The sequence below is a fragment of the Callorhinchus milii genome, unplaced genomic scaffold (genome assembly GCF_018977255.1).
Source record: "Callorhinchus milii isolate IMCB2004 unplaced genomic scaffold, IMCB_Cmil_1.0 Scaffold17, whole genome shotgun sequence".
In the NCBI taxonomy this organism is placed as follows: Eukaryota; Metazoa; Chordata; class Chondrichthyes; order Chimaeriformes; family Callorhinchidae; genus Callorhinchus; species Callorhinchus milii.
Genome location: NW_024704758.1, coordinates 10346611 through 10373716, shown reverse-complemented (window position 1 = coordinate 10373716; position 27106 = coordinate 10346611). Strand labels below are relative to the sequence as shown.

At 38.8% G+C, this 27106-nt stretch overlaps 1 protein-coding gene across 1 annotated transcript; it reads right to left on the bottom strand.

Annotated features, from left to right (window-relative positions):
* Window positions 1-1724: 1724 nt before the first annotated feature.
* Window positions 1725-15387, bottom strand: api5 (apoptosis inhibitor 5). The gene is made up of 14 exons (XM_042341428.1): window positions 15210-15387; window positions 13140-13301; window positions 12928-13021; window positions 12304-12369; window positions 11267-11418; window positions 9464-9670; window positions 9072-9176; window positions 8380-8469; window positions 7483-7664; window positions 6926-7019; window positions 6268-6324; window positions 5947-6023; window positions 5524-5663; window positions 1725-4631 (listed from the first exon to the last, which is right to left on the bottom strand). The coding sequence occupies exons 1-14, from the start codon at window positions 15276-15278 to the stop codon at window positions 4552-4554; spliced, it is 1575 nt and encodes a 524-aa protein (XP_042197362.1). The 5' UTR covers window positions 15279-15387; the 3' UTR covers window positions 1725-4551.
* Between the last annotated feature and the right edge of the window lie 11719 nt (window positions 15388-27106).

The window sequence follows — 27106 nt, the reverse complement described above, 5'->3', positions numbered from 1 at the left end:
ATACTAATTTATCATTTCCAAGTAAGTAAATGAAAGGGATAGCTTTTACTTGAAACACATTTATTAAGAGGTACTCATCCCCAGCCGTGTATAAATCTATAACTGTGCTCCATAACCATGCCTAACTGTAGCCATCATTCAGATTTTGGTCATATCTGCAGAAACAAAATAATTTTTTTTGTAAAATATAGTAAGCAGTTTATGCATACATGTTGCAATGCAAAATTGTCAAAAATATGGGTTTAACATGCTTATTGTGTTCTTCTGGCTTCCAACTCTTGTGAATCTGGATTCAACATATTAAATACTACACTTAGATTTGTAAATTTCTGAAGAAGGGTGCAATTTATTTTCTGGTAGGTATATCATTTTCATTTTGACACATTAGGGAATTTTAAAGCCAACTTTTTATACATATTTCATTTGACTTAAATCAGTGTTTGCAAAATAACATTGAGTTGCTAAGAAACCACGTGTCAGCTTGGCTTGGTTAATAACACTCACCACTGGGTGAGTAGCTTGTGGGTTCAAGTTGGAAACTTTGAGTTCATCATCTGTTGAGGAAGCACTGCACTGTAGTAGGTGCCATCCTTCAGACGAGCCATTAAATCTGAGGTCCATTAGCCTGTTCAAATGGACGTTAAAAATCTCATGGTCAACAATTCCTGGAATTGCTTGAGTCCCTCCAGTTAAACTGGTCATTCATCTCCTGGCTGTTTGTCAAACACTGCTGTGTACATATTGGCGTTTACCTGCAAATTCATTCATTACACTTATCAGTAATTATCACGAAGAGTCATCGTCCAAAGTGCATTTTGACAATCTTGGAATGGGGGTATTCACAGAATGATATTTATGCCCGTCTTAAAATTTGCTAAACCTTAATCATTGGAAATGCCTCTTAGAATAATATTATGAGGTGGAATTGCAGCCAGTTTAATATCTCATGATTCCGCATTTTGGTTTAATATCCAGTGGTGGAAGGCACTTTTAAGATTATTCTACTGTCTTAAAGAGTTAATCTATGTTCTGAAATACATTACAGATGAATAAGCAGATGGACAAAGAACTTGATTGATGCACACAGACACACTTACACAATGGCATGCTTGTTTACTAACTTAATATAAAAATTAAAATATGGAGATCAAATTGTTTTCGTCTAACTAATGATGAACAACAACAAATTACCTCGTGTTTGGATGTAACTGCCTTTCAAAATGAAACAACTGAAGAACAAATTTGATACAAGCAATTTGTTTGTCCCAGATCACTGGTCTCTATGCCCAGGATTCCTGAGTGTTGAATGCCCTTGATCAAAGGTGACCATGAAGGACCATGATCCCCATTAGAAAATGCAATTAAAATGGCAGGTGACAAAAGGCTCAGGATGTGCAGATCAGGTCCAGAGAACTCTGCTCAAATATTGTTACCTGACAGAAACTAAATTATGTTCAGTATTATCAGATTAATTTTTACCAAATCGTATCTACTAAATACTGATGTTTTCTTCTCTCCCGCCTCCCTTTGGGGTCACTCTTTTTCTGTTACTAGCTATTTCGTATGAACGCTAATTTAGTTTTGCCATTAATCAGTTTTCCTCCCCCACTAATTGTATAGAAGTCATCTGTTTTCACCGGAAATGTCAACAGTTATTACCGTCACTGTGATATGTTGCAAATATGTGAATTCTAACTACAGGAAAGGGAAACTACACTTTAGAATAGTGGATAAGAATTTTTATAAGAAGTACTGTACCAACACATGCACATATTAAAATAGAGAAAAAAANTTCACATTAGGAAAGTATTGGGGAACAGTATCAAAGGGTTGAATTGAGTTTTGCACGTACCAATTCACATTAGGTTCCAAAGGGAAAGTACCTCTGGGTTTCCTCCATTGCATTAAATGAGTGAAACAACTTTGTGCACAAAGAACGCTGGAGTTTCTGAATCCTCGTACAGGGTTTACCTGTACGAGGATTCAGGAACAGTCGGGACCTTAACATTTAATATGACTTGCGCAAAGTATATATTATATACGACTTATACAAAATTATCTCACTAACTTACGTTTAGTTGTACCTGTAATGCCTGATGCCACGATGGGTCAAGACGTTGTTTTCCACGTTTATTTAAACGTAGTACACTGTACTGTACTTGGTGCTACTGCTTCACTGCAGCTTGTAAGTGCACATGATGGGTCAAGACTTCCGTTTTCTGCACTTGTTTCAAATGAAAACTGCACACGTGGTATTTCAATGCTGCAGTAAGTGCTGTATCAGCATTATGAGTTAGGAGAGGATTTACGTAGGATTTAGGATTATTTGGGACCAAGAAACTATTATCATTTAGCCATTTATCTGACTTTTTTGGGTAGGAAACTAAATGTACGACTCACGTGATGCTGGGATTGTATTTTATGATTAATTTATAATGACATATTGTCAAACAGAAAGTACAAGCCTCTAATACAGCAAAGGCATTTGAGTGAAAAGCTGCAACAGTAAAATGAAAATTGAATTTGTGATTTACTTTACAATCCATCCATTCCTCAATGCTTCTAAATTTCTATATCTATACCTTTTAAATTTGTAAAACTTAGTATAATGTAGTGGTGATGGGAATGACACTAGCAATATGCTTACAATTATATCTGTGAGCGTGCGCTATAGGTTTAATTGGAACCAATCCTAATGTGAACAAATAGCAATAATGAATTCCTGATGTAAAATGTTACAAAACTCAGGTTAGCTTAGAGAAGGGACAGACTCCATCTCTGATCTCCTTCGACAATTCAATCAAAATAACTAATTAAGGAACATAATTTGCTGTTTTCGCACCAGGGCTATTTCCTGACTAACAAATCAAATCTAAAGTGCAATACCTACAAGACATTATTCAGCCAGAACTTCTAAATTGAGTGTCAAGCTACTCCTAGTGAAAATTTGATCAATGAAACAAAACATTTCATGCTACTTATTTATGGTCAATCATATGTAAGGCTCAGCCAAAGATTAATACATATCATTAGTTCACTATCTGGAATAGATTACGGCTAAAATAGTTACACAAGAAAAAGATTTGACTCCTGCATTCGGATTATTAGGAGTGGGTGCACACCAGGGAACCACAGTAGCTGCACAGAGAAGTTACATGATGACTGTTGGGCACTGGACATTAAACTGAAACGATTTCTTTAGGTGTTATCACAGTGGACTGATATTATCATAAACACAAGAGGGGATTAACTAGGGTAGAAAACAAAATAGGGATCAAAGGGGGGACTGCACACAGAGATTTGAGATGAAGCAAATCATTGTACGTCACCACTTGTTATCTGGAATCGAGTACTTTAGTATCTCAGTACTTAACACATGCAAACTACGAAAAACTGCAAGTTTGCATGAATATTGTATTTTAGTACTGGAATATAATATTGCACTTCAGATGTAACTTATGTTTAAATGTCATTGTTCCCAACAGGGCAATGATATTTAAACTTTTTCTCCCCCAAACTCTGTCAAGAGTTGTTCATCTTTTTTTGCACAAAATGGGACGCATGCCCCTAGTGCCATGTTCTACACAAACACTACTCCCCACACTCCCTTTAGTTACTAAAGCTACACCACACTGCAAATAGTACTGATTTGCATCAATACCTTCCAGAAAATTAGCTCCTCAGCTTTTGCTGGCACGTCACAGCAGGTGCCAAGCAGAAGCACTGGATTTTCTCAATAGGGTGGGAGAGGGAAGTTAAAAGTTCTTTTTTAAAAAAAGGGAAATTTGTTTTAATGCACATGCCACCCGATGTCTCTGGCACTGAAAAAGGGCTTCACATTAGATTGCTTGTCTGATGGGAGGAAAAACACATTTAATTCAGTCAGAACAGCAACAGCTCCAATAACTGAGTAAAGCTCGTGCTGCCGAATCCAACATAGCAAGTTTACTCATGCATGTCAAATCCAAAGTCACATCCTTTCTCTTGCCGATTTACTTTCATGGCGCAACAGGAATTCACAAGCACTAAAAAAAAACCCAGAGCAGCGTGAAAACTACGAACTGGCTTCCAGAGTAGTCCTGACCACAAAAGGACCACATGTGAGAGTTTCATATCACTCGTGAGTAGGAAACAGTCAAGTCACACAATACGCTACGGTAAAATGATACCATTTATGTACTTTCCTACCACAATCTAATTTTTACCACGGTGCTTTGCAAAGATGGATTTTGGAATGTCTATTGTTGCTGTGCTTCTGTTTTGAAAAATCCCACAAGTCTAATTATAAACAGAAGAGCCGTATAAAACAAAGGAAAGGAAATAAAAAGCAAATTTTAGAACAAGAGTGGGTTTGCGAAAACAGCTTCACATTCCCACTTATAAACACAGGTTGAAATGTACAAAGGTATCTTTAGAAATGAGGCTTGTTTAAATACAGAATCCTCCTTTGAAGGCTACTGGCAGTTCTTGCAGGTGCTCTGTAAAGATCTCTTCGACATATTTTCACACAGTAACTACTGCAAAACATCCTAGGTGAAAGAGCTGTCAGTTCTAATACAGTCGCCCCCTGCTCCGATTCCCCCGGCCTCCCCAGCCTCGGCCTCTTCCTCCACGAAAGCCACCTCTTTGTTCTGCAAAAAGAAAACAAATTTTGTTTTGTACACATCTTCTCAATCGCTGGTCCTCTTAGTAATATTTTTGAGATATTCATCTTATGTGTTGCTTGGCTCAGATAGTAGCAAAATCATCAGGGAAGCGAAGGATGCACTCGCTCTCATCATCTCAGTTCGAACACCATGATGACCAATTCTGACTGAACAAAGTATAGCTTAGCTATACCTCTTTTATGATTGTCCTTTTTGTTAAACATCAGGATGGTCCGTACAAATCTGCATCTCCTCACCCACCTGACAATTGTCTTGCGTCTGGTTTAAAGAAGCCGGGACTGCCCTTGAGCTCATGAGCTGATTTTGATTGAAACAATGCAGTTACATCAATAATTTACGAGAAAGCTGCAGCTGCAATGAACACAGTTCTTACTTCTGAACCAATTGAACTCATCAAGACACACATACTATCATTTTCTCATAACAATTTATCTAACGTTATACCAAGTAACCTGTAACGTATGTCAAGCTTAGACATAAACGCTACCATTTTGCTGATTCTGATCAGGCTTATAGTTTCTACAAATCATTTCATTACAGACAAGCACATTATAAACAAGATTTACCTGATCAAACAATCAGTTTAATAGCAAACTTGTCATTCCCCAGGTTAGCTAACAAACAAGCATTTCTTACTTATATTTCTGATACCAACATTATATTTTAAGCAGTAATATATTTTTGATTCCAATAGGGTCAGAAAGTTCTGAGTTCAAGCTCTACGATAAGCCTTGAGCTCATAGTCTTGGTGGAGTGCTGTGTTGTTTGAAGATAAAGTCTTTCAGGTGAGACCAACAGTAATCTCCCTGATCTGAATGACAAACTATTTGAGAAGATTATAATTTGTGAAGCTTACCATATGGAAAGTTTCCAAGGTTGCCACTGTATTTGCCACTTGGTGGATTGTAAATCTGTCTGGTGTCCCGTTTTTGTATTGGAGACTGTTTCTTGGGAGGGGATGAAGAAGCATTTTCCTCACTAGCCATTCGCTTTTGCCTATTAGAACCAAAAAAATCTTGTAAATCCAAATTTTTATTTTACATCTTTCTGTGAAAAAATGTTCATGAGTTCGGTTAAAATAAAAGCCATTAATTCCTTTGATACAACATTTAACAACAATTTATTTAAGCATTTAGCACAAGATCAAATCAAAATTGTTAAAACAGACTAGCACCTAGAAATGTCAACAGAATCTATTCATCAATTAGTGAGTGTTCAACTGATACAATTCAAAAGGAGAAGGAAGAGTACAATTCAACATGCTCATAACCTTACTTACCCTCCTTCCACTTTCTGTACAGGCTTCCAGGAAAGGGTGATTGTGCTTTTATAAGAGGGAGGGTTGTGGAACAAATCCTAAGAGGAAAAAAAATCACATTGCACATTATACAAGATTAATTCAGTTTATTTCACTTAGGTGCAGGTCACCAAGGTACATATGAACCACAAAACCAAACAATGTAATGTGCGGTATAACAGTTGCCTACTCTCAGCTGCAACGTTGCAGTGTTGACGTACGCTTAGAGCTCAGCGATCAACTTGTGTATACACAGCTTCTTCGCCCCCCGAAAATTACAAAAATTTGATTATTGGTGATTACCTTGATAAGAACGTTGATGTTATTTGTTATCTTTAGTGCAACAACTTTAATCTTGTTCTGTGAAAAAGAAAAAAAAACATGGTTTACCAAATCTGTCTAAAGGTCCAAGTTATTTTTTTATACCTCATTTTTCATAATTTCATAAAATTCTGCCAATTGAATTCTATCCAACAGTTACTATAATTGAACCACAATATATAGAGTCATGCTAATCAAAGGGTTAATGGTACTAAAATGTCCATTGCAAAACTTCTATGGAACCATTTCCATTACTTAAGTAAGAACACTATTAATAATAATAATAATCCTTGCATTTGATATAGCGCTTTTCACGTCGGGAGGACGTCCCAAAGCGCTTCACAGAACATACTGCAAAGTGAATTGACTGTATATTTGTGGGCGAACGCGGCAGCCAATTGCGCGCAGCAATGTCCCACAAACAGTTGTAGATTGAAAATGACCAATTTATTATTGTTTTGGGTTTTTGGAGGGATTATTATTAGGCTCTGTGTGGAGTAAGGAAACTTGCCCAAGGTTTCGCCCTCTGCCTGGAATTGAACTCGGGGCTCTCGCTTGCAAAGCGAGTGCTCTAACCACTGAGCTACAGGACTCCACTATTAAATTTAAGACTGTGAAGACAATAAGCACTCATACGAACCTCTTCAGTTTTCAAAGCTTCTCCTGTTTTCCCTTGCAGAGCAAGACGAAGCTGCCGAATATAAACTTGCAAACCTCGAGCAAAATACTGCAATCTAAACAAAAATAGCATTTTGGGTTCAATATAGATGAGATGCTAATTTCCTCTTTTTTTCCTCTGAAATTCAAAACTAGTCCACATCTCATCAGGATGAAAATCTCTCTGTTGATTTTAAGGAATCTGGCCCAGTTCCTGACCGCACTATAGCAGTACATTTTTTACCGATGCGGCTGGCATGGGTGATAGATTGCCTCAGCATTTGGCCATACTAGACCTGATCAAAGTATTCAATGCTGACAATAACAAAAGTTAAAAAAAGAGACATTCACCAACTTTCTTGTCAAGATACAGGAACTGAAAGAAAACTTTAAATGATTTTGTGCAAAATAGGCAAATATTTAAAACTTGTTCGTGACTATAAGGAATCATCGGTATTTATAATTATGTCATTTGCGCATCTTGATCCCCTGCAGAACATTCAGCGCATGAAATTAAATATTACAAAACATCGATTCTACCTGATTTTGAAGTCCTTCAATCTATCTGCATTGAGCTTGGCTGTCAGGAAGTCAGGAAGTTTCTTCCCAAGTTGATGGAAGCCAAAAAGTAGACACTCCACATAACTGAACTGCAACTTGGGCTCTTCATTTCCTGCATTTTCTCCGTTTTCTGCTTCTTCTGGGGGCAGTGGCATATATTCCTAGGTGTTTCAGAAATGCAAGTTTACTCAGGAATCCCCTTCTTAGAAATGCTACAGCAATGATCAGTTTCTAAGAATGTTGTAAAAAGGGCTCTCATTGCACCCCTCAACTATATCAACTTGGGTTAAAGGTACACTTCGATAAAACATTTGTCATTCAGATACAATTTTATTCCTGCTCCATGCTGAGTCAACTGGTTTTAGCCAGAACCAGGATTTGGAACAATTAGAGCTCTGCGATATTGGAGGGGAAAAAGTCACTCTTGAATGTGATCCAATGCCACTACGAAAAGTGCACATTTTGATATCAGGCAAGAACAGAATGGGACTGTGATGCCCCTCTGTAGCTTCATAACCTGGCAATGCTCACTAACAAAGCTCTTATATTAAGAACGGCCATTTAAGTAAGTAATAGAGCTGCCATGGCCTGTGGAAGCATTCACTCAGAGGAGGCAGTGTCTTTGAGGGGAGGAGGGAGAATATTAGAGTATTGTTATAGCATTGTGCATACTTTCTGGACCAATGTGAAAATACTTTAAGGTGAAAACAAAAAAAGTTTACATTTGTAAGTTCAGGGCAATTCATAATACTAATGATAAGAAAAATGAACCATAAAGTATAAAAGATTACTCAATCAGAATATACTTAAATAAATGCAGACTTGTCTCAACACTGAACAGTATACACACAGTCCAATAATTTTTTTTATGCTTACCAGCAATTTTTCAAATAACTGTTTCAGGTTGCTTTCTAGCTTTTCCATATCGCCACAGAAAGGTGTCATTTCTGCCAGTAACTTTAAAACCTGAAAAGAGTATGGATTCAAACACCAGTTAAAAATTCTGCATTTCAACTTTAAAACAACAGTCACTTGCACATTGTGTTCCATTTAAAAAAATACATAGGGAAAAATAAAACAAATCTTTGAAATATCAGGATATTAAGTCATAGCTTAAAATCCATGATAAAATTAGAAGCCAGTCAATGCAACAGAAGATTTTTCAAAATTTTATTGAACTTTATAATGAGATTAATATAAACTGTGGAGATAGATTTGCACCCATTTTCAATCAGGTTTTCCAATTCCTTTCTCATGACAATCACAAATCTTGTGATAAACTGTTGGTTTCCAACCACTAATAAAGGTTTTAATGCTTCAATTTTCTCAAATCATTTAAGAAACCAGTTTGGGATTAATTTATATAATCAGGAATGATACCCCATGATAAACTGAATTTTGCTGCTTGCTGACCAAACCGCTCAATGATTGATTGCACAGATGGTTACATAAATGTACAAATAATCATTGTACTTTAACACATGAAAGCTTTATCAAGACTGTATTTTGATAAACAACTTGTATGTAAATGAAATGAATCAGTGAATTTAAGTATTTGTGTATCTTACCTCTAACTGAATGTCAAGTCCTTCCACTGGACTTGTGAGGGAGCTTAGATTTGGCAGCACTTGTTCACAAAAATATGTGACAAACTTGGTTGAATGTACATTTTTCTGAAAAATAAAACAATGCCTTCAATGGGCAATCTAAATTCTCACAAAATGCACATATTAGCAATGTGACAGTATGAAAAGCAACTAGATATGCTGAAGTTTAAATGCAGCATTAAAGACTGCAAAGAAAACCAGGGATTTATCAGTATCATGATCTATATCCACCCCTTTTACACCCAAACATTTGATACACAGTAATTAGAAACCCCACAAAATTTTTTTTTGCAAAAGATAACCTTTTCATCCAGCTTCTCTCAAATATAACTTAAAATTAAGTAAAATCTTACTGAAAAAAGTGGCACTGCTTGTCTTGTGCACTGCAGAAGCCTGTCCACGGAGTCTGGGTCCGAAGAATTAAACACCTGCTCCAAATCTGCCTGCTCAGCCACCAGCTCTACCAGCTGTTGTCGGCCACTTACTGTCTGAAGGTTTTTCAGGCCAGAGAGAATCTTCATAAACAAGACAAACTCCTCTCCTGTAACATCATCAAGAACCTAAAAATAAAGTATGCATGCAAACGTTTATGTTTTACAGAACAGTTCTCTGAATCATGTATATTAGGAAAATAATGAGGATTTTTATGATACACTTTTACCGAGGAGTTTTGTATTCCTACACTTTATTTCCTCATTAATGGTCTTTGGCTCTAGTCAATTTAGTATTTCTGCTGCTATGTATTCTGAAAATAGGTATTCTTGGAATTTTATAACAAGGTGTGTATTGTTGAAACCAAGATCTTTTGAAACTTCTGCAAACACATCCCTTACGTTTGACTTCAATTCATTGCCACATGGTGAATATATTTTTTTAAGTGTATGTGCAGAGTCATACCTTTCATTTTAAAACTTTTTTTTAATAAACCAAACAGCACGACTGTTTCCCCTTTCTTACCCATTTCCTCAGACGCACACAAGCACAGCTGAGGACAGATGGTCATCAGAACATCTCTCTATCATAGAGTCAGCATATTTCTGCAGTTAGCTGATCGAATGCACTTTTGCGCATTTGTGGAATCCATAGCAGTGTTCCTCCCTTCAAATTGGCTGGGCAATTGAGCTTTATTAATTGGCAGGTTTCATCAACATAATATAGTTTTTGACAAAATGCACTGGTGCTTTTCCTTCTCCTTTCTCCCAAAGTCATTACTCAAGATATTTTTAGACAGTATTTTCCTAAAAGATTTCTTATATTTCTTTTCTTCAGCAATACAGCATAAAAGGTAACTGCACTCTAATTCCAATGCAATCCTGAGAAAAAGGAAGAAAAAACAGCTCACCACAGAAAATCAAATCCTGACCATTTTTGTGGATTACAAAACAGCATCCAGGTTATAAGATGATAACAGATTATAAATTTATAAACTCCATAATGACTCCAATAGATGCTCAGTTCTTAAAACTTAATTCGTGCCACTGTCACAGCAGTACCTGAAACCTCGATCCTGTGATCTTCACTGTGGCTTCAACTTCAAATTATACGATGTACAGCAATCATTTAATCTCTTAAACAGCCAAGTTTTATTGTGGAAGCGGTTGATACAATATTTTTCACTACACATCTGATTCATAAGGACAGGTCATATCCATATAATTTAGTTTAATGATGGAGATTACAATTCATGTCTGATTTGAAGTGTATTTTAAAACTCGCCTTTAATTTTTTCTTGATGCTCCACTATTATGACCACTGAATTCATGCTTGGGCATGTGCAAGTATTTTCAGGATGCTACTGTATCAGTACATCAAAGTCAACACAAGATTAAACTTTAGAAGCAAATATATAATGATCATCTAATATCGCAAAAAGTGCTAAGTGCTCCACTGGATCATTGAAATACAACTCGTCTTCAACAACAACAACAACAGCAGCAGCAACAAACTGCATTTATATAGGTCTTAATTAATCTATTAATTAGGAACGTGACCGAAGGCACGATCGAAGAAGAAGGTCTTGAGATGGGCCTTGAAGGAGGCAAGGGTGGGGGCGAGGCTGAAGGGCTCCGGGATAGAGTTCCAGGAGATGGGGGCAGAAAGGCTGAAGCTCCATCCTCCAATGGTACATTTGGCTTCACAATTGAACATAACTTTACCTTTTTAGACTCGACAAAGATGTATTCTTCCACTTCTTTAGTCATTACTTCCTCTGGTAGGGCCTTTAGTTTTGTGGAAAGGAATTTTATGGCACGCTCTCTCACAATATCTTCACCTTGCATTATCTGTGTGAAAAGGCCCCCTAAGGTTCCTTTCAGAGAAAATATAAAAAAGACTAATTTTAAATATACTGTACAAGGTTTAAAGTCATTACAGTAAAATAACCATTTGATCTAAAGAGAATAATTAGAGAAAATTACATTACAGAAATTGCACAATGTTCATCCCTTTGACAACTTATTTTTTCTATATGAAATGGTTAAACTGATTTTACCATACACTTACTTTACACCCATAACCATGCATTAAATAAAGTAAAAAAAACTTCTCCTTCTGAAATGCATTGTGTTTGTTCATCGCGCTTCAAACTAGAACAAAGGAAAGCTAACTGATTATAATAATAATAATAATAATAATCCTTGCATTTGATATAGCGCTTTTCACGTCGGGAGGACGTCCCAAAGCGCTTCACAGAACACACTGTAAAGTGAATTGACTGTATATTTGTGGGCGAACGCGGCAGCCAATTGCGCACAGCAATGTCCCACAAACAGTCGTAGATTGAAAATGACCAATTTATTATTATTTTGTTTTTTTGGAGGGATTATTATTAGGCGTGTGGAGTAAGGAAACTTGCCCTAGGTTTCGCCCTGACTGGAATTGAACTCAGGTCTCTCACTTGCAAAGCGAGTGCTCTAACCACTGAGCTACAGGACTCCACAACCATGTGCACTTACCGGCCAGCTGCAATGAATCGCGGGAAACATAGTCTTGAACCATTGCCTGATGCGCAAAAGAACTTCCATTTCCTGCGATTCAATGCTTCATCAGTTAGGGTACCAGCTGACTGGTAAAGTCAAAACAAAGGCACAACTTCTGTGTCTAAAGATACCTCAAAACTATCAAGCCCAGATATTTACCCAATTAATGTCAATGTTTGAATAGAATATTGAAATGTATTTGAAAAAATACTCACCTTTGGCATCGATCTTGAATATGGATATTAATGCATTATTAACCAAATTGAATTCAGCATTATCATCTAAAAAAATAAATATATAATTGTTGTCATCAGACCACAGGTACATATAATTATGCTTCTCTTTAAGGTTACAGCTGGTATACATCCAAATCTAATAGCTATTTAAATACAAGTATAAAGTAGCTCTAACACGAGTATTCATTGTCACCCATTCAGGCAGAGGGGGTTATTTTTAGTATCACTGTATTTAGAAGTTAGAGATTCCTTTTAAGAAACTGATACTCAAATTAATCTCATATAGTTACAGATTTAGTCTAAAACTAAAATAGGTGCTTTATTAATCTCTTGGATTGGCATTATTTAGTGTCACCCTGTGTCAATTAGTAGCATTCCCACCTGAGTCAGAGGTTATGGGTTCAAGGCCATGTGTGCTCATAATCTCGGTTGACAATTCAGTGCAATGCTGGAGGAGCACTGCATTAGTGAAGATACCATCTTTCGCATGAGACATTAATCTAAGGTTAATGCTCTCACCACTGAATGCAAAACTATAGTAAAGGAAGATTTAAAGAGAAATTCTCAGTAGAAATATCCTACGCTGCCACAAAGTAAACATACCAGTTTGTAAAAGCTGTGTTAATATATCTGCAACTCTGGGAAGATTTTCTCCGGTTGCAAATTGAGGCAGCTCCTTAATGGCTTGGCGACGAATCTAAAAAAAAAGATACTTAAAACTTTTGCCGTGCAGAAGATTTTGAAAATATGCAAATAACAAGTCTCCTCGTCAACAACAAAAATCGAAGATTTAAAAAACTAAAATGAACTCTTACAGAAAGATCTTCATCTTCACAAAGATCCAATTGAGCGTTGATAGCACTATCTGCCAATTCCGGAAAATGTTTAAAGAACTTTGGAATAAATTGTGCTGCCAGGCGTTTTTCTTTTGCGCCGCTCTTCACCCCATCTAGGATAGCCTGATAGGAATCTTTATACTGTAAAGGACAAGAAAAACATAAACATACTGGAGTAGGAATTCTACAAAATGCAGTAAACACAAGTAATATTCCACTGATTGGAAAACACAGTGAAAAGTGAAGATAAGTGAGAAAAAAATCAGCTTCATGTGATTGTAAGGTAAACAAAAGTCACAAACATAACTGCCTAGATTATAGTTAACATGTGGGGCGTTACTGCTGACTTGCTTAACAGGTTTTTATCTAGAACGAACTTGAAAACAATCTAAAACATAATAAAAATATAATAGTAAATAAAGAGTGTAAACTTTAGAAACAAAGCTATATGTGTTGTACTAAAGTTTCTTAATGATTTATTTCAAACCAGTGAAAATTTACATACTATTTTGTTACAGTTAAGGACTTAATTTAAACAGCAAGTTTACAAACTTTCTAAATGTTTACCTACAGAAATATATCGCTCCTGCATGATTGCGTACCCTGTGTCATTCGTAGCTTTAAAAATACTGAACGTGTTTTTCATAGCAAAGTCAGCCAAAGAATAATTCAATGCAATATTGAAATAAAACTACTGCAATACAATATGTGGGATTTTTAATTTCAAGAAAACATCGTCCTGTGGAGCCAAACGATGTTGCAGGATCAGCGTATTACTAAACCTTACCAAATGTTAGATTAGCAGTAACCAAAGTCAAAGAAAATATGCAGTTTGTTTTGTCTACTACAGGATGGCTGGAAGTACCGGTTCCCTTGATCTTCTGACACAACTACATTAAACACCGTAGACCTTGTAAAGCAATGGGGATATTTAACCCCTGAACGTGTTAGTGTGTGTGTGTGTGTGTGTGTAGAGCGAATTAGAGAGATGAAGGACAAAGTCTTTCACTGTGTTCTAAACTCAAGATCGATTTAGATTTAAGTGTGTGTGTGTGTGTGTGTGTGGTGGTCGGGGGGGGGGAATAGGGGCAGATTGAGGTTTAACATTTCCCCCCAAAAGGTTTCAACACCTTTCTCCACTTAGCATTGTAATCCATTAAATCCATCCACCGCCGCGCTCCCCCCTCCCCGCCCCAACCCCGCACACATTGAGCATCTAAAATGATGCTGAACCTGCAGTGAAACGGGCGGGAGGAAGTGTGTGCGCTAAACACCTCGATCAGGTGTGACCTCGCTCTCCCCTCCCCCGACAAGAGCCTTACCACATAATAATCACAACAACAACAATAATAATAATTCTTGCATTTGATACAGCACCTGATCACATTGAGACGTCTCGAAGCCCATCTCAGCGTTATAACTGCATTGAGAATTGACTGTATATAAAATATATTCTGCATATATCCACATATATATATATATATACACACACACACACAGACGCACTACATATAAAGAATAAACGGCGTAAAATAGAATACACCGTATGTTGTTGCACCCACAAAAAAAAGACAGTCACTTCACTTGAACAGTGTAGTCCGTGAAGCGCTTCGAGGCGTCTCGAAGACGTGATGAGGCGCCGAATCCAACGTTAAGATTATTATTATTATTATCATTATCATTGTAAAATAAACTGACGATTATCTTTTGTGTAGAAAATAGAGGGAGGGGGGAGGGAGGGGGGGGGAGAGCCCGAGGCAGCGCCGCCGACAACTGGGCAGAGAAAATCCTCATTATTATACACATATATACATATATTTATCTTTAAGTGTAAAATATACATTACATAAAGGCCTCTGTGTGTGTGTGTGTGTGTGGAGGGCAGCCCGGGGGGGGGGGGGGGGGGGGGAGGAGATGGAGCTGCTACGCAGGTGAGACCGAGGCCTACACTCCGCGCTCCGGGGCCTGGAGTCCCCGCCGCCGCCTGAGCAGCCCCGGCCTCCCGCTCGCGGCCTCTCCCCCCCCTCTCTCTCTCTCTCTGCCGCTCACCTGACCCACGTTGTCGGTGGCGTCCGCCAAGATGCCGTAGTTACGGTACAGCTCCTCCACCGTAGTCATCGTGTGGCGCGGGGACCGACTGACCGAGCGACTGCACTGCACTGACTGGACTGGACTCGGGCGAACGCGCTCTCCTGCCGTCGGCGCCACTCCTGCACCACCGCCCCCCCCCCCCCGCCCCCTGCAGCGCCCCCTGCAGCCCGGGAGGTCGGGTGGCCGGCGGGACAAACAGCGCCCTCTGCAGGCCGGGAGGGTCCATCATCATCATCAGCATCATCAGCATCAGCATCAGCAGCAAATTAATGCAATTAAAAATGCATTTAATGACATTAATTTAATGTCATTCGTTTCATGCAATTAAACGCATCTGCATTCGATGCTTTAAATGCATTGGATCACCGAACGCAAATGCGTGCAATTGCGTTTCGTGGGGCGTCGGGAAGACGGACGCCCCGAAGCGCTTCGCGGGATGAATAGCCACCGTCCTCGCCGTCGGACGCAGCGACCGGTCGAGACGTCTCAAAGGCGCCTCGCGGGCACACGTTACGTTGTTGGAACGGAATGGATCGGCTGCGTATTTCGTGGGCTTCACCAGACGCGGTCGGCGCACGATGAGGGTGTCCCGTCAAGTGGACCGGCCGGGTATTTTGTGGGCGCCAACGCAGGCAGCCAGTTGCGCGCCGCAGCGTCCCACCTTGGGGCGAGCGACCAATTTTATTGGGGGTGGGTGGGGGGATTCTCGGCCAGGAGCAGAGTAAGAGTTAACAGCTGTGGGGACCTTTAGCTCAGTGGTTGGAGCACTCGCTTTGCAAGCGAGAGACCTGAGTTCAATTCCAGGCAGAGGGCGAAACCTTGGGCAAGTTTCCTTACTCCACACAGAGCCTAATAATAGTCCCTCCAAAACCAAAAACAATAATAAATTGGTCATTTTCAATCTACGACTGTTTGTGGGACATTGCTGTGCGCAATTGGCTGCCGCGTTCGCCCACAAATATACAGTCAATTCACTTTACAGTGTGTTCTGTGAAGCGCTTTGGGACGTCCTCCCGACGTGAAAAGCGCTATATCAAATGCAAGGATTATTATTATTATTATTATTTAGCGTGCAGCTTGAATCGGGTCCCAGATTGCCTCTATTCGAGTTGCACGTTTAAAACGGAGGGCACTTCGACGTTCTGAAAATACGTTCACTTGAAGGGCGTTTGGCCGACTTGACTTTTCACGAGTACTTCAGTCATAAATAAACGACAATGGCAAAGAGCGCCTTTAGCGCCGACGTGATGACTTTATAGAAAGGTAATACAAATATAAATAAGTCCGAATTTTTGTATTTGTGAAAGATCAAACAGGTTGCAAGACGCAGACGGAATAGCAGGAGCGCAAGCAAGAAATTACACTCGTATCAGCGATGATGCAATAAAAGATTCGAAAAATCCCAAATATTATGGCTTTCATTTACTCTGCTGTCTCTTGAAACATTTATTTTGCAAACAATCTACCTGAAATATTGCACTAATTATCAGAAAATAAATCTATGCAACAATCCTCTGAGGGAAGTAGAATGTGGTCCATTATCATTGAGAAGCAATCGCTTTCACCTGCAGTAAGTTCTTACAGATGATGAGTTGGTTACTTCTTTGTACAGCACATTTTCCAAGAGTCGTTCTGCTTTTCCGAAACGAGCTCCATATTTTGCATCACAAAAAAACTGCTGAATACGGAAAGAATATTAACCCTAACTGCCTGGCACATAAAAAATAGATTGAATACGAGGGGCAAATAAATACTGAATTGAATATTGAACATTTGTTGTGAGCACAGAAACAATGAATGAACTCTGAGTATCTATGCAGCAGCGCAATCGAGAAGCCTCACTGAAAGCAATTGAATCCAGGTACAGTCGCATCAGTTTATGTGCAATTTGGATATATTGTTTAATCTGTGTGTATCAGATTTCACTCTAATAGCATTCCAGCGGATTTTAATACAAATCTATGCTTACAGGTTCTGGAATAGATCCGAAGCAAAACATAAGATAAATACCTGATCGTATTCATATGATTGACATTTGGGCTGGCTGCCAGTTGTCTGTACCGTATCCAGATATAACTGAACATTTGACATCTGAAAGGCTAAGCCAAGTTGGATAAACCACCGATGGGAGGAAAATCATAAGCATTGGACTCCTGGCATTTACTCTCAGGTTCTTCCGCACAATGCATCATCTGTTCTAGGTTGGCTGTGTGATAAAATCAGAGCAGTGTTGATCACATACACTAGGTGGTATTAGTGAACAGTATTACCTACCCCATGCTTGTTGTAGTGGATCAATTTGAATGGGGGTGAGGGAGAGAAAAGGGGGAACTATTTACATACTGCTTTTTTTTTTGCACGATAATCTCATTTGTTTATTGCAGAATCGTACATGAAAATCATTTCACTTGAGGTGTAAAAGAGTGGCATGGCATAAGATTGTGTTTTTTTTGGTGGCTGAATTATGATCAGTTGCAGAGCTTCAACAATCAGCAGAGGACAACGAAAAGCTTGGAGCAATTACAAAGCAACAACCCCAATGAGGTGGTCATGTCAGACGATAAAGAACTCCAGCTGTTTCTGTCTATCCTCTGCACACTCAATTTCTGGTAGTGGGGTTGTGGTGAATCATACTGACTGCCAATATATTCCATGTGGTTGACAAGTGATGACACTCACGATGAAGGCGCAGTGTCACAATTGTTGCCGAACTGCTGCAAACACATTGAGTAATAATCAATCGTTCAATACTGCAAAAACAGGGCATTCAATATATATTGCAATGTTGATTATGAATACGTCGCGTGCTTCCAAGAAAATCTCACCGAGAGATTCGGACATCGAATAAAGCATAATTTAACTGTCACCTGAAACTAAAGTCAGATTGATTCCAGGTGAACTTACTTCTACTCATCCGATGTAAATCTATTATTTTATTCATATTGAAGTGTTGTACGGGCAATTTTCTTTTACATACCAGAAATCGGCAGTGAGAACACTTAGTTTAATTAACGCAAAATGATGATCCCACTGAAAAGTGCAACTTCTGTTGCAATATCAAATGCAAGGATTATTATTATTATTATTATTATTATTATTATTATTATTATTATTAACCATGCCGACGGTTTAAGCTGCAATGTGGGCCACTGGAAAATGGTACATTTATGATATATAGAGCCATACGAAAACATTAAAAAAAACGTGGTATGAACTCTTTCTAATCCTAGATCACCATTTTAGATGTCAGTTGGCTGAGCAGACAACACATTTCTGTTGACCTGCAGCCTGACCCAATTCCCAGGCAGTGCATGACACACTACAAGACATGATACACTCAAAATCACATTGTCTGTGTGTGTGTCTCTTTCTGGAAATGTGTTTCTATCTGTGTCTCCGAGTGTGTGTGTGTCTCTCTCGGGGTCTCTGTCTCTGTATCTGTGTGTGTGTGTGTCTCTCTCTGTGTGTCTCTGTCTGTGCCTGTGTGTGTGTCTCTCTCTGGGTCTCTGTCTCTCTCTATATATGTGTGTGTGTGTGTGAATGTGTGTGTGTCTCTCTCTTTGGGTCTCTGCCCCTGTAGGCTCGCAGTCAGGATACTGGTCCTGAGTTTTTTGGCGGATCTCCAGACCTTTCGGACCTGTGCTGGTGTCCCCCCAACACCCAAATAGGTATAATTAAAATATAATTAAAATATAGTTACAGACTTGTGGATAATGGGATCAATTCTTAATACTGTGGTACTATTAGCAATACACAGTGGTAATGACAACAATATCCATTAATGATAAAAGGATGCAAAAGTATTTCTATGAAAAAATAGAGGTGAAAAAACATGAGTTTATAATGCCAAAACCACAATGTAGTGCACAAATTCTGTGAGATAAGAACAAATTGAAAATCATTGATATTGAATATCAATAATAATTATGTCATTATGTAACACAACACACAGGAGTGTCAATTCTGAACATTTCCTTGGAATTAGAAAAACTAACAATCGTGCTGAAAGCAGATTATTCTGTTGCATGTTACTTTGAATTATGTTGGGGCTGTTGTACTCACCTAAACTATAAAGATAACAGTAGAGGCTCCATTTCAATTTCACAAAACTGAACATTGTCCAAAATCAATAGCTTTCAATGGAAAGGAAAGAACACTTATTTTATTCAAGAATAAACAAATTCGAAAATCATTATCACGTTGGATGGTGAAGAACTGGTAATTAAAGCAGTGTCATTTATTTATTGATGAAACCCAAAGATACCCTTTGTTTTCTCAGTTTACCAGACTTTTTTTCAGGACCATGCCAGCAGAATAAAGTGGCATGTAAAGCTGAAAGGCCAATCTTCAGAAATCAATTACGCATTTCAGAAATGACTGTAACCAGCGAGATTCAAGGAGAACAAACCCAAATCAGATCAGTTCATATCAATGTTGTGGGCTCAATGTATCTTCAGTACTGGACTGATACTATCTCTTGCTTGTCAGTCATTGCACCAAATATATTGCATTTAAATTATGCAGCATTCTAAGTTACAATATTGGAATAATGTTTTCATTTACTTAGCCAGGAGAGAGAAAGAGAGAGAGTGAATTTAGCTCATTGAGGGGCACATGGACTGAATTGTACGAATTCCATACTTTATGCATTCATGTACACATAAGTGGCCTTTGAAAGAATTGACCTCATTGAATTGTCCATAACCTAAACAAGATGTCGCTTTGTTGGCTGAATATGTAGGCCGTGGATTCAGTGTTCACTCTGAGGCATTACAGGAAAATTCTTAAAATCTCACTGTATATTACAAGGTGGACATGATATTTTCTCTCAAAACCTTGAACCCAAGCTCCCACCCGTGTATTATATTTGCCATGCAATTTGTGACTTTCTATAATAAGAGGTCACTGACCTCCAGGTGAGGAGCTGAATCAACATACGTAGCTGTATCGACGAGATTACTGAAGCACCAAAGGTTGATCACTGTGCGTCCAGTGATGTTAATTCAGCTCCATCATGCCATCAAGCTCAGTCATGTTCATGTTCATCTGATGCGCAACAGAACATTGCTATTTTAGAAGCTAGATTTTTTCATACAAATTTGGTCTACAGAAATTGCTCAATGAAAAGCACTGCCCATGTTAGCATCATAATATTGTACTAAACCTTAAACCGTGACCCACTAACTAATTAGAACCATGATCATCGCTCACTACCCTTCGTTACTTATTATTTTGTAAATGTATTAATTAGTTTGCATCAGGAAATAACTGTGAAGACCAACCCATTTAATTATTGAAGATTGTCGGGCATTCAACGTTTTTTTTCACTTCCAATGTGTATCTTGAGTTTCTCCCAAGTTTTAAAGGTCTGTTGTTTGCTGGTAAAGTTACAGAGTGCACACGTGCATCAGGAGTGATGCTACATTGCAAGAATACACAATGCATTAACCTTTACTTTGGTTCTGACCAGTTGTGGAGTTAGTGCTATGGGACCAAAATGTCAGGCTGTCAGTGCATTAGGTGGGAATGATTCAGAAGGTTGGCAATATCTCTGAACCGCTATTTTAAGATTCCGGCTTTTGATTCAAAATAAACATGGCATTTCATTTCATGCTGATGGGTCATCTTCCATCAATATCTTATATCCAGCGCTGTTTAATTTAAAGAAAACCATAATATTTGATAATGCGATAGATACTGAGAGTAGATAAAGCTTTCCATTGACAACTGTACACACCAGAATGCCTGCTAAAATTTCCGCACTCACTCTTTTATCAAGAGAATGTAAATGTTGCATTAATTCTTCTTGGATGAATCTCCAGATACTCCTGTATCCAAACACACAATCCATCTCTTGTGCTCTTTCAACCTTTTCAACTGCCGACATTCATTGGGAAACCGTAGCCAAGATGAAGCAATTTTTAAAAAAATATATCAATCATTCAGATAAGAAAACATGTATAGTAAAGGTTGCAATGTCAAATGAAGTCAATTGTGAATTGGTGCATATTTGCGATGCCTGTTTAAGGCAGTCCTGCTGTTTCCAGTTAAAGTGATTTGACTTGGGACAGGGCTGTACACAAAGCAGTACGTCTAAAAGAAGCCAGGTTGGAACTATTCGTGTTAAACGTTTGGACAAAGAAAAGCTCATTGTCTTTAGACCACAAGGAGGATAGATATTCACTTGTTACAGTGAATAACAACCAGATACATTGTGAGGTGCGTAGGGTAAACATTGCCCATCATCAGGTTTTCCTAATCAAACTCCATTTACTAACTGGATGTGACAATGCCAACCTTGAAATATTGTTTCAGTCCCGAGAAGGTGGGCTGATGTCAAAAAGGACCTGGTAATCGCCCGCCTGTCCCTGTAATGGCTGTACTTTCATAAAGTCAATCACATTCAGTTAGCACCTGGTGCAGTTAAAAAACACAAATGATAACATTGCAACCTGGTACTTCCCCAGCGAGGGCTGCTTTCTCGGTTCTGTCCTAGGGAGAGTTGCTTCCCTTACCCCAATTGAGAATATTTTTAGATATCTTATTCACCTGAAAATGGTGAAGGGCTGAGTGGATACACTGGGGTTCAAAACCAGAAGCAAGTCTTTGTGCTCAACTGACTACTTGGGAAGGCAGTTGGCAGCTCGAGAGGAAGAAATAAAGAACAGGAGCATTAAATTGTTACGCAGTTAAATGCACTCATCTCGAGTGCCTTTATAATAAAGGAACTTCACGTAAATGGAAATGAATTAAAATCCAAATTTCATTTAACACTTTTCAACGAGACAAGCTCTGCTTAATTATGTCTGTAGTGTAAATATGTCAAGCAGGGTAAAGCAATATAACACCAAGTTTCTTTTCGTTTATGAGGGTATCTGTAGGTCAATGAATCTCAACTGAGTTATAAAGTCTTCCTCACTTGGCAAATAAATGAGCTATTTCATTGTTTTCTATAGTGTACCTGTTATTTAGAACAATGCTACAGGCTAGATATTAATTGCCTTTCAACAGAAGATCAAAGGAACAATTCAATCCAGCCAGCGCTACAACTCGGTAATTTAGATGTACAAAATGCTTTCAGAGTCCTCAAAGAATTAATGAGAATCCTGCTAAAGGTGAATTGTATTGATTAAAACATACGGATCTTTCTGTACTTTAGAAAACTGTGTGTAAATACTTTCTGGTCTCCAAAGAACCTGCCAGTTATTTTTATGGAAGGTTCAGTTTTATCATCTTTGGGGATTTATTTTACAGTTTTGTCTGCACTAACTTTTATACAGAAACTCCCACCAACATAGGATTCATTCTTGGTATCGGTGCCAAAGAAGGAATACAATGCGGATAAATTAAGTCCTTCTCAATAATTCGTTGGTTATCTGGGATGATCATCAGATTCAAGCATTTAGGTTGCAGCATTTTGGTATTGTGGATAATTCATTGTTCTGTAAGAAAGGAGCTAAGAGATCAGCAGAAACTCTGAAATGCTTCTTCAGAAGTTATGTAGAAGTGCTTTTGGAGTCTTGCCTTGTTTAGTTTGAAAGAAGCTGGTTAAGAAGTCAGTCTAACAAGACTAAAGCATGTAACATTGTCCCCTAGCTTTACAGACTTCAATGGCTAACTTTACAGATTTCAGTGGCTACCACTTGCTGGAATACCATAACATGTTGCTGACCCAATGTAATCAGAATGTTTAATCATCTAATATATGGTAATTTTAGGATGATTTTTTAGAGCAGGGAGCGAGATAGCACGGTTAAGTGATCAGGGCATATCGCCTCAGACTTTGAAATTCCAACCAATTTTCACATGTATATATATATATATATATACATTGTTCCTGGGAAAATAAGATTCACAGTAGAGATAGTATTCAGGGTTTGGTTTATTTTCAGAATGCTGTTATCCATGTGTGACACGGTGTACTCCTGGCAGTGCAGTTACAGAGCAGGACCCAATTAGATTAGGTTCACATAATAGACAGAGACAAAATTCAGAGACAGAGAAAGGCAACTTATTTGTTCATGCCCAATGGAACAATTTCCTCTCAGAAAATACCAGCATTCTTACATTGAACAGTATGCTCCGACCTTATGTAGCCCAATTTGTATTAGCCCGTGCCCAGAAGAGTCACTGAGTAAAGGATAACGATAATAATGACATGGCATTTCTGCTGGATGCACCTCTCTTCTTGTGGTTTGCCTTGATTTGTCAGCTGGGACTCAGTATATTAATATAGGGGTGATGCAGGTGAAAGAACACAGGGGTGTATATCTGTGTCTCCAGCTGTTTATAGTCCCTCACTTCAACTCATTCAGTAATTGAAAGCCTGAATCCTGTCCAAGAAAGGGTTCCTACCCTATATATCCAATTTTTTTCCTTTTGCATTCCAACGTAAAACAATCCCCAAACCTTATTTTTTTAAACTTGATTTTTCAAAAAGATGTGCTAGATTAAGACAAAAATATATTTTCAAATAGGTTTCAAAAATAAAGTGGCTGAGAGCAAGGGTCGGCACTTTTAAATAAATTCATCCAGGCACCCCACCCACCCACCCACCCACCCACCCCGGTCTCAGGTAGTTATCTTGCATTCTGTTAAAAATATGAAAATCGTTCATATTGCATTAAAAAAATGAAAGTGGCGCGGTCAAAATGTGCTTTCTTGAAAGTCATCAACGCTGCTTCATGTTACAATATAATTACTGTATATTGAACTGGTTTAGAGATGCGTACGAGAAAGTGTTCAAAAAACATAATTACGGCTAAAATGATGGCAGTCTCAATGACCGCTGCCAAGATGGATATTATCAATTTGCCTCTGTGGAATTTTTATCTTGCAAAACACAATTTTTCCTAAGTGACAGTTTCTTTCAAAGTGCTTTCAGCAAGCTGTTTTGGGGCTATGATAGTTTGCAAATACATTTTATGATATGTTCAATGCACTTGATGGTTATTTAGCTGAGCGTAATTGCCGTTGCACAAGCACCTCCAGATGAATGACAGCATTCAATCCAGAGCACAAAATGATCAATTATTAATCTGTCATTGCGTTTTCTGCATACATTTGCTTTGGATGAAGAGCTGTGTTGTGTTCCTAGTTTTGTTTGTCAGCTGGATCATTGGTTTTAATGGGATTTGTTCATCATCATCATTCAGATCATTAGAAAGCTTTGCCTGCTATGGCCATATTTCTATTCTGTAGCATGTACTCAAGCAACATTAATAAGTACAGGGAAAGTTGAGCACGGCATGCGCATGACCTTGGCCTCTCGTGAGCCTTGCAATAGTTAATTAAATCCTTAAAGTTTGAAAAATGTATTACAAAGAACTTTGTAAACTGCTGAAATACTAAATAAAGCCTACCTCAGCTTAGAATTGGGATTTTTATCACATGATCAGAGAAAATCTCAGTTACATTCAGCTATAAGACTGAATTTTCAGCATTTAGGGAAGCAGGAGAAGTAATCTGGGAAGAAATTAGTAACAACAAGGATGGCAACATAACAACCGCTCTCATCCCCTAACTCTAGCCAGCAGGCAGACAGCTGTTTGTAAGTAAGGGAGGTGGAGGAACATTTTCTAGAGATAATCATTGATGGTTCTTAATACAACATGAGAAGCAGAATACTAGAGTGGACACTAGATATCAGATTTACTGTTCCGTTGTCTTCCAGAACTGATTAGAAACATGGAAGTGTGAACTCTTGGCTCACTATTGGATAATTAAGTAGCTCTCTTTAAAAAGGCTGTTTGTAATTGCTGGTATCTTAAACATTGCATGTCACTGTTTTAGTGATAAAATAACCTTGTTCATTTCGGCCCAATCGATGTTCCCAGCTTATGATTCTGCTGCTTTTCTTATGATGGAACTTACACTATCATGAAGACGAAGGTCTCACATTTATTGTGAGATTTAGCAAACCAGGAGCCATTTGATTGGGTTTGGTATTATTTGAGCTTAAGATTCATATCTTCTCTGTTGAGTTTGTTTTTGTACAAAGCACTTTACTAATTGTTTACTCGTCTCCGGACCCAATTTCATCTCCTCACACTGCTTCGAAAACTGGTTTCTGTAAACATAAGCAGGTAGAAACAGCCGTAACACACGGCAACAGTTGAAAGGACAATTTTAACCAAACCGTTAAAAGAAAAGTTTTACAGGTTGCCCACTCGTCCCAGGGCTGCTGTCAAATTTGCACCGGAAACAGCGATGCCCCTTTTATAGACATTAATATTGTGCTGCAGTGAACCAGTTCCAGGACTTTAAATTGTTAAACTTGACCATGTTTAGTGGGCAATTGCTGGGCACATTCCAGCATTGCACCTTGTATTATCCAACCTGCAGGAAGAGGCTGCAGTGGCAATACTGATCCACTGGGCAGCGCTGTTACACCAATAATTTTTACAGACCACTTGGCCAAATGTCTTGACTGACTTGACTGCAATGTTCAATGGAGCTGATTTATAATATGAGGCTATTTGTTTGAGACGTGGAATTGGGTCGCACATTTGCCTTGTAATGTTGCTTCTGTAGCGAGCGAAATGCGAACTTTGTGAGGCTTCAAAAAAAAAAAATCAATCAGCCAGTGATCCAGCAAATCCATCTTTTTTTTTCAGTCCTGGTTTACAGTCTTGCAAACTCCTGTATTGTGTTCAATCCCCCAGGACAGGAAAAAGCTACCTTTACAAATCACTCTTCCAAGGTATCGGATATGATAGTGACCCCAGAGCTATGCTGCGCTCTCAGATCTTATTTGTTAACATGGTGTTCTCTCTCTTGTGAATATTTTAGTGCAACCCGTTTGGTTCACTAGTGGATTGTTTGTACTGAAGAACAAGTTTACCTTCCGTTTGTGCCGCTGCACAGTGGGGCTGCACCAATACCTGCAGCTGCTGCCAGAGGCTCGGGCTGATATTGTGTAGCGTGGCTTTTGCCACAGATCGAAGCAGTCGTTGCTCTACATTGTAAAATGTCCCCAGGAATCACTGCTGCCTCTCCTTCCACTGCTGTTGGTCCAAATCCCTGACCGTCCAGTGCCTTGGGACGGTCCTCCCGACGTGAAGGGCGCTATACAAATGTAATTCGTTGTTGTGGTGGTGGTTGGAGCAGCACTGCCTGTGGATCACTGCCGTAAACCATCTCTTTTGTGGGACAAGCCCCTGAATGCACCATCTTGTCTAATTCACAGAGAAGCCAGCAGCGGCAGGATTGGTAGATCATTGTTGGCCTCTGGTGGTTGGCAATAGTTCACCGCCAGTCTACGTTCTCCATTCACTGCTCAGTTAGTTGCTTTCTCAAGATGAAATGACCAGTTATTGCCCTATCTCCAAATACAGGAGGGGTCTGTCATTGTCTGCCTGTTGGCTCATTCATAATGACTGAAAGCATTTGTCTAAGAGGAACCTTCCTGTTCTTTACCCTACGCCCCCAAATCACATTGATTTTGCTCGCACCAGTGCTCGTATGCTGGGCGGCTTCACCGAGATTGGGAGCAGAGAAAGGAAAATGTAATAATATGTGTAATGGCCTTCAGCCTACCTCAAGAGAAACACCAGCTGGGCTGTTGAGGGTAAAGGAGGTGATAGAGGAGATATCATTCAGGCAGATGTGAAGAGAAGGAAGCAGAAAGAGAGGGTGAGGTGAACCTGCACTGGTCTGACCTGTATTTCGATGGCTGGTTACAGTGACTTTGGAAGTTGCAGAGCCAAGTAGTGAGGGGGAAATCTAGCCTGTTTGATCTCAGAGTGCAACTTAAAGGGAAATAATCTATTAGAAGAAGAGTGTTGCACTCGATGTGTCAAAACATGATCTAGCCCTTCATAATACATTACCCCTGCCCTTTTTCGTGCTGCACT

What these genes read in the sequence shown, in the direction of transcription:
- api5 (XM_042341428.1), bottom strand. Translation starts at nt 15,278, where the DNA reads ATGACTACGGTGGAGGAGCTGTACCGTAACTACGGCATCTTGGCGGAC. An exon ending in CCACCGACAACGTGGGTCAG is followed by an intron (nt 13,302 to 15,209) that starts GTGAGCGGCAGA and finishes TGTCCTTTACAG; the next exon opens with TATAAAGATTCCTATCAGGC. An exon ending in ATTCAAGATCGATGCCAAAG is followed by an intron (nt 11,419 to 12,303) that starts GTGAGTATTTTT and finishes TTTCTCTGAAAG; the next exon opens with GAACCTTAGGGGGCCTTTTC.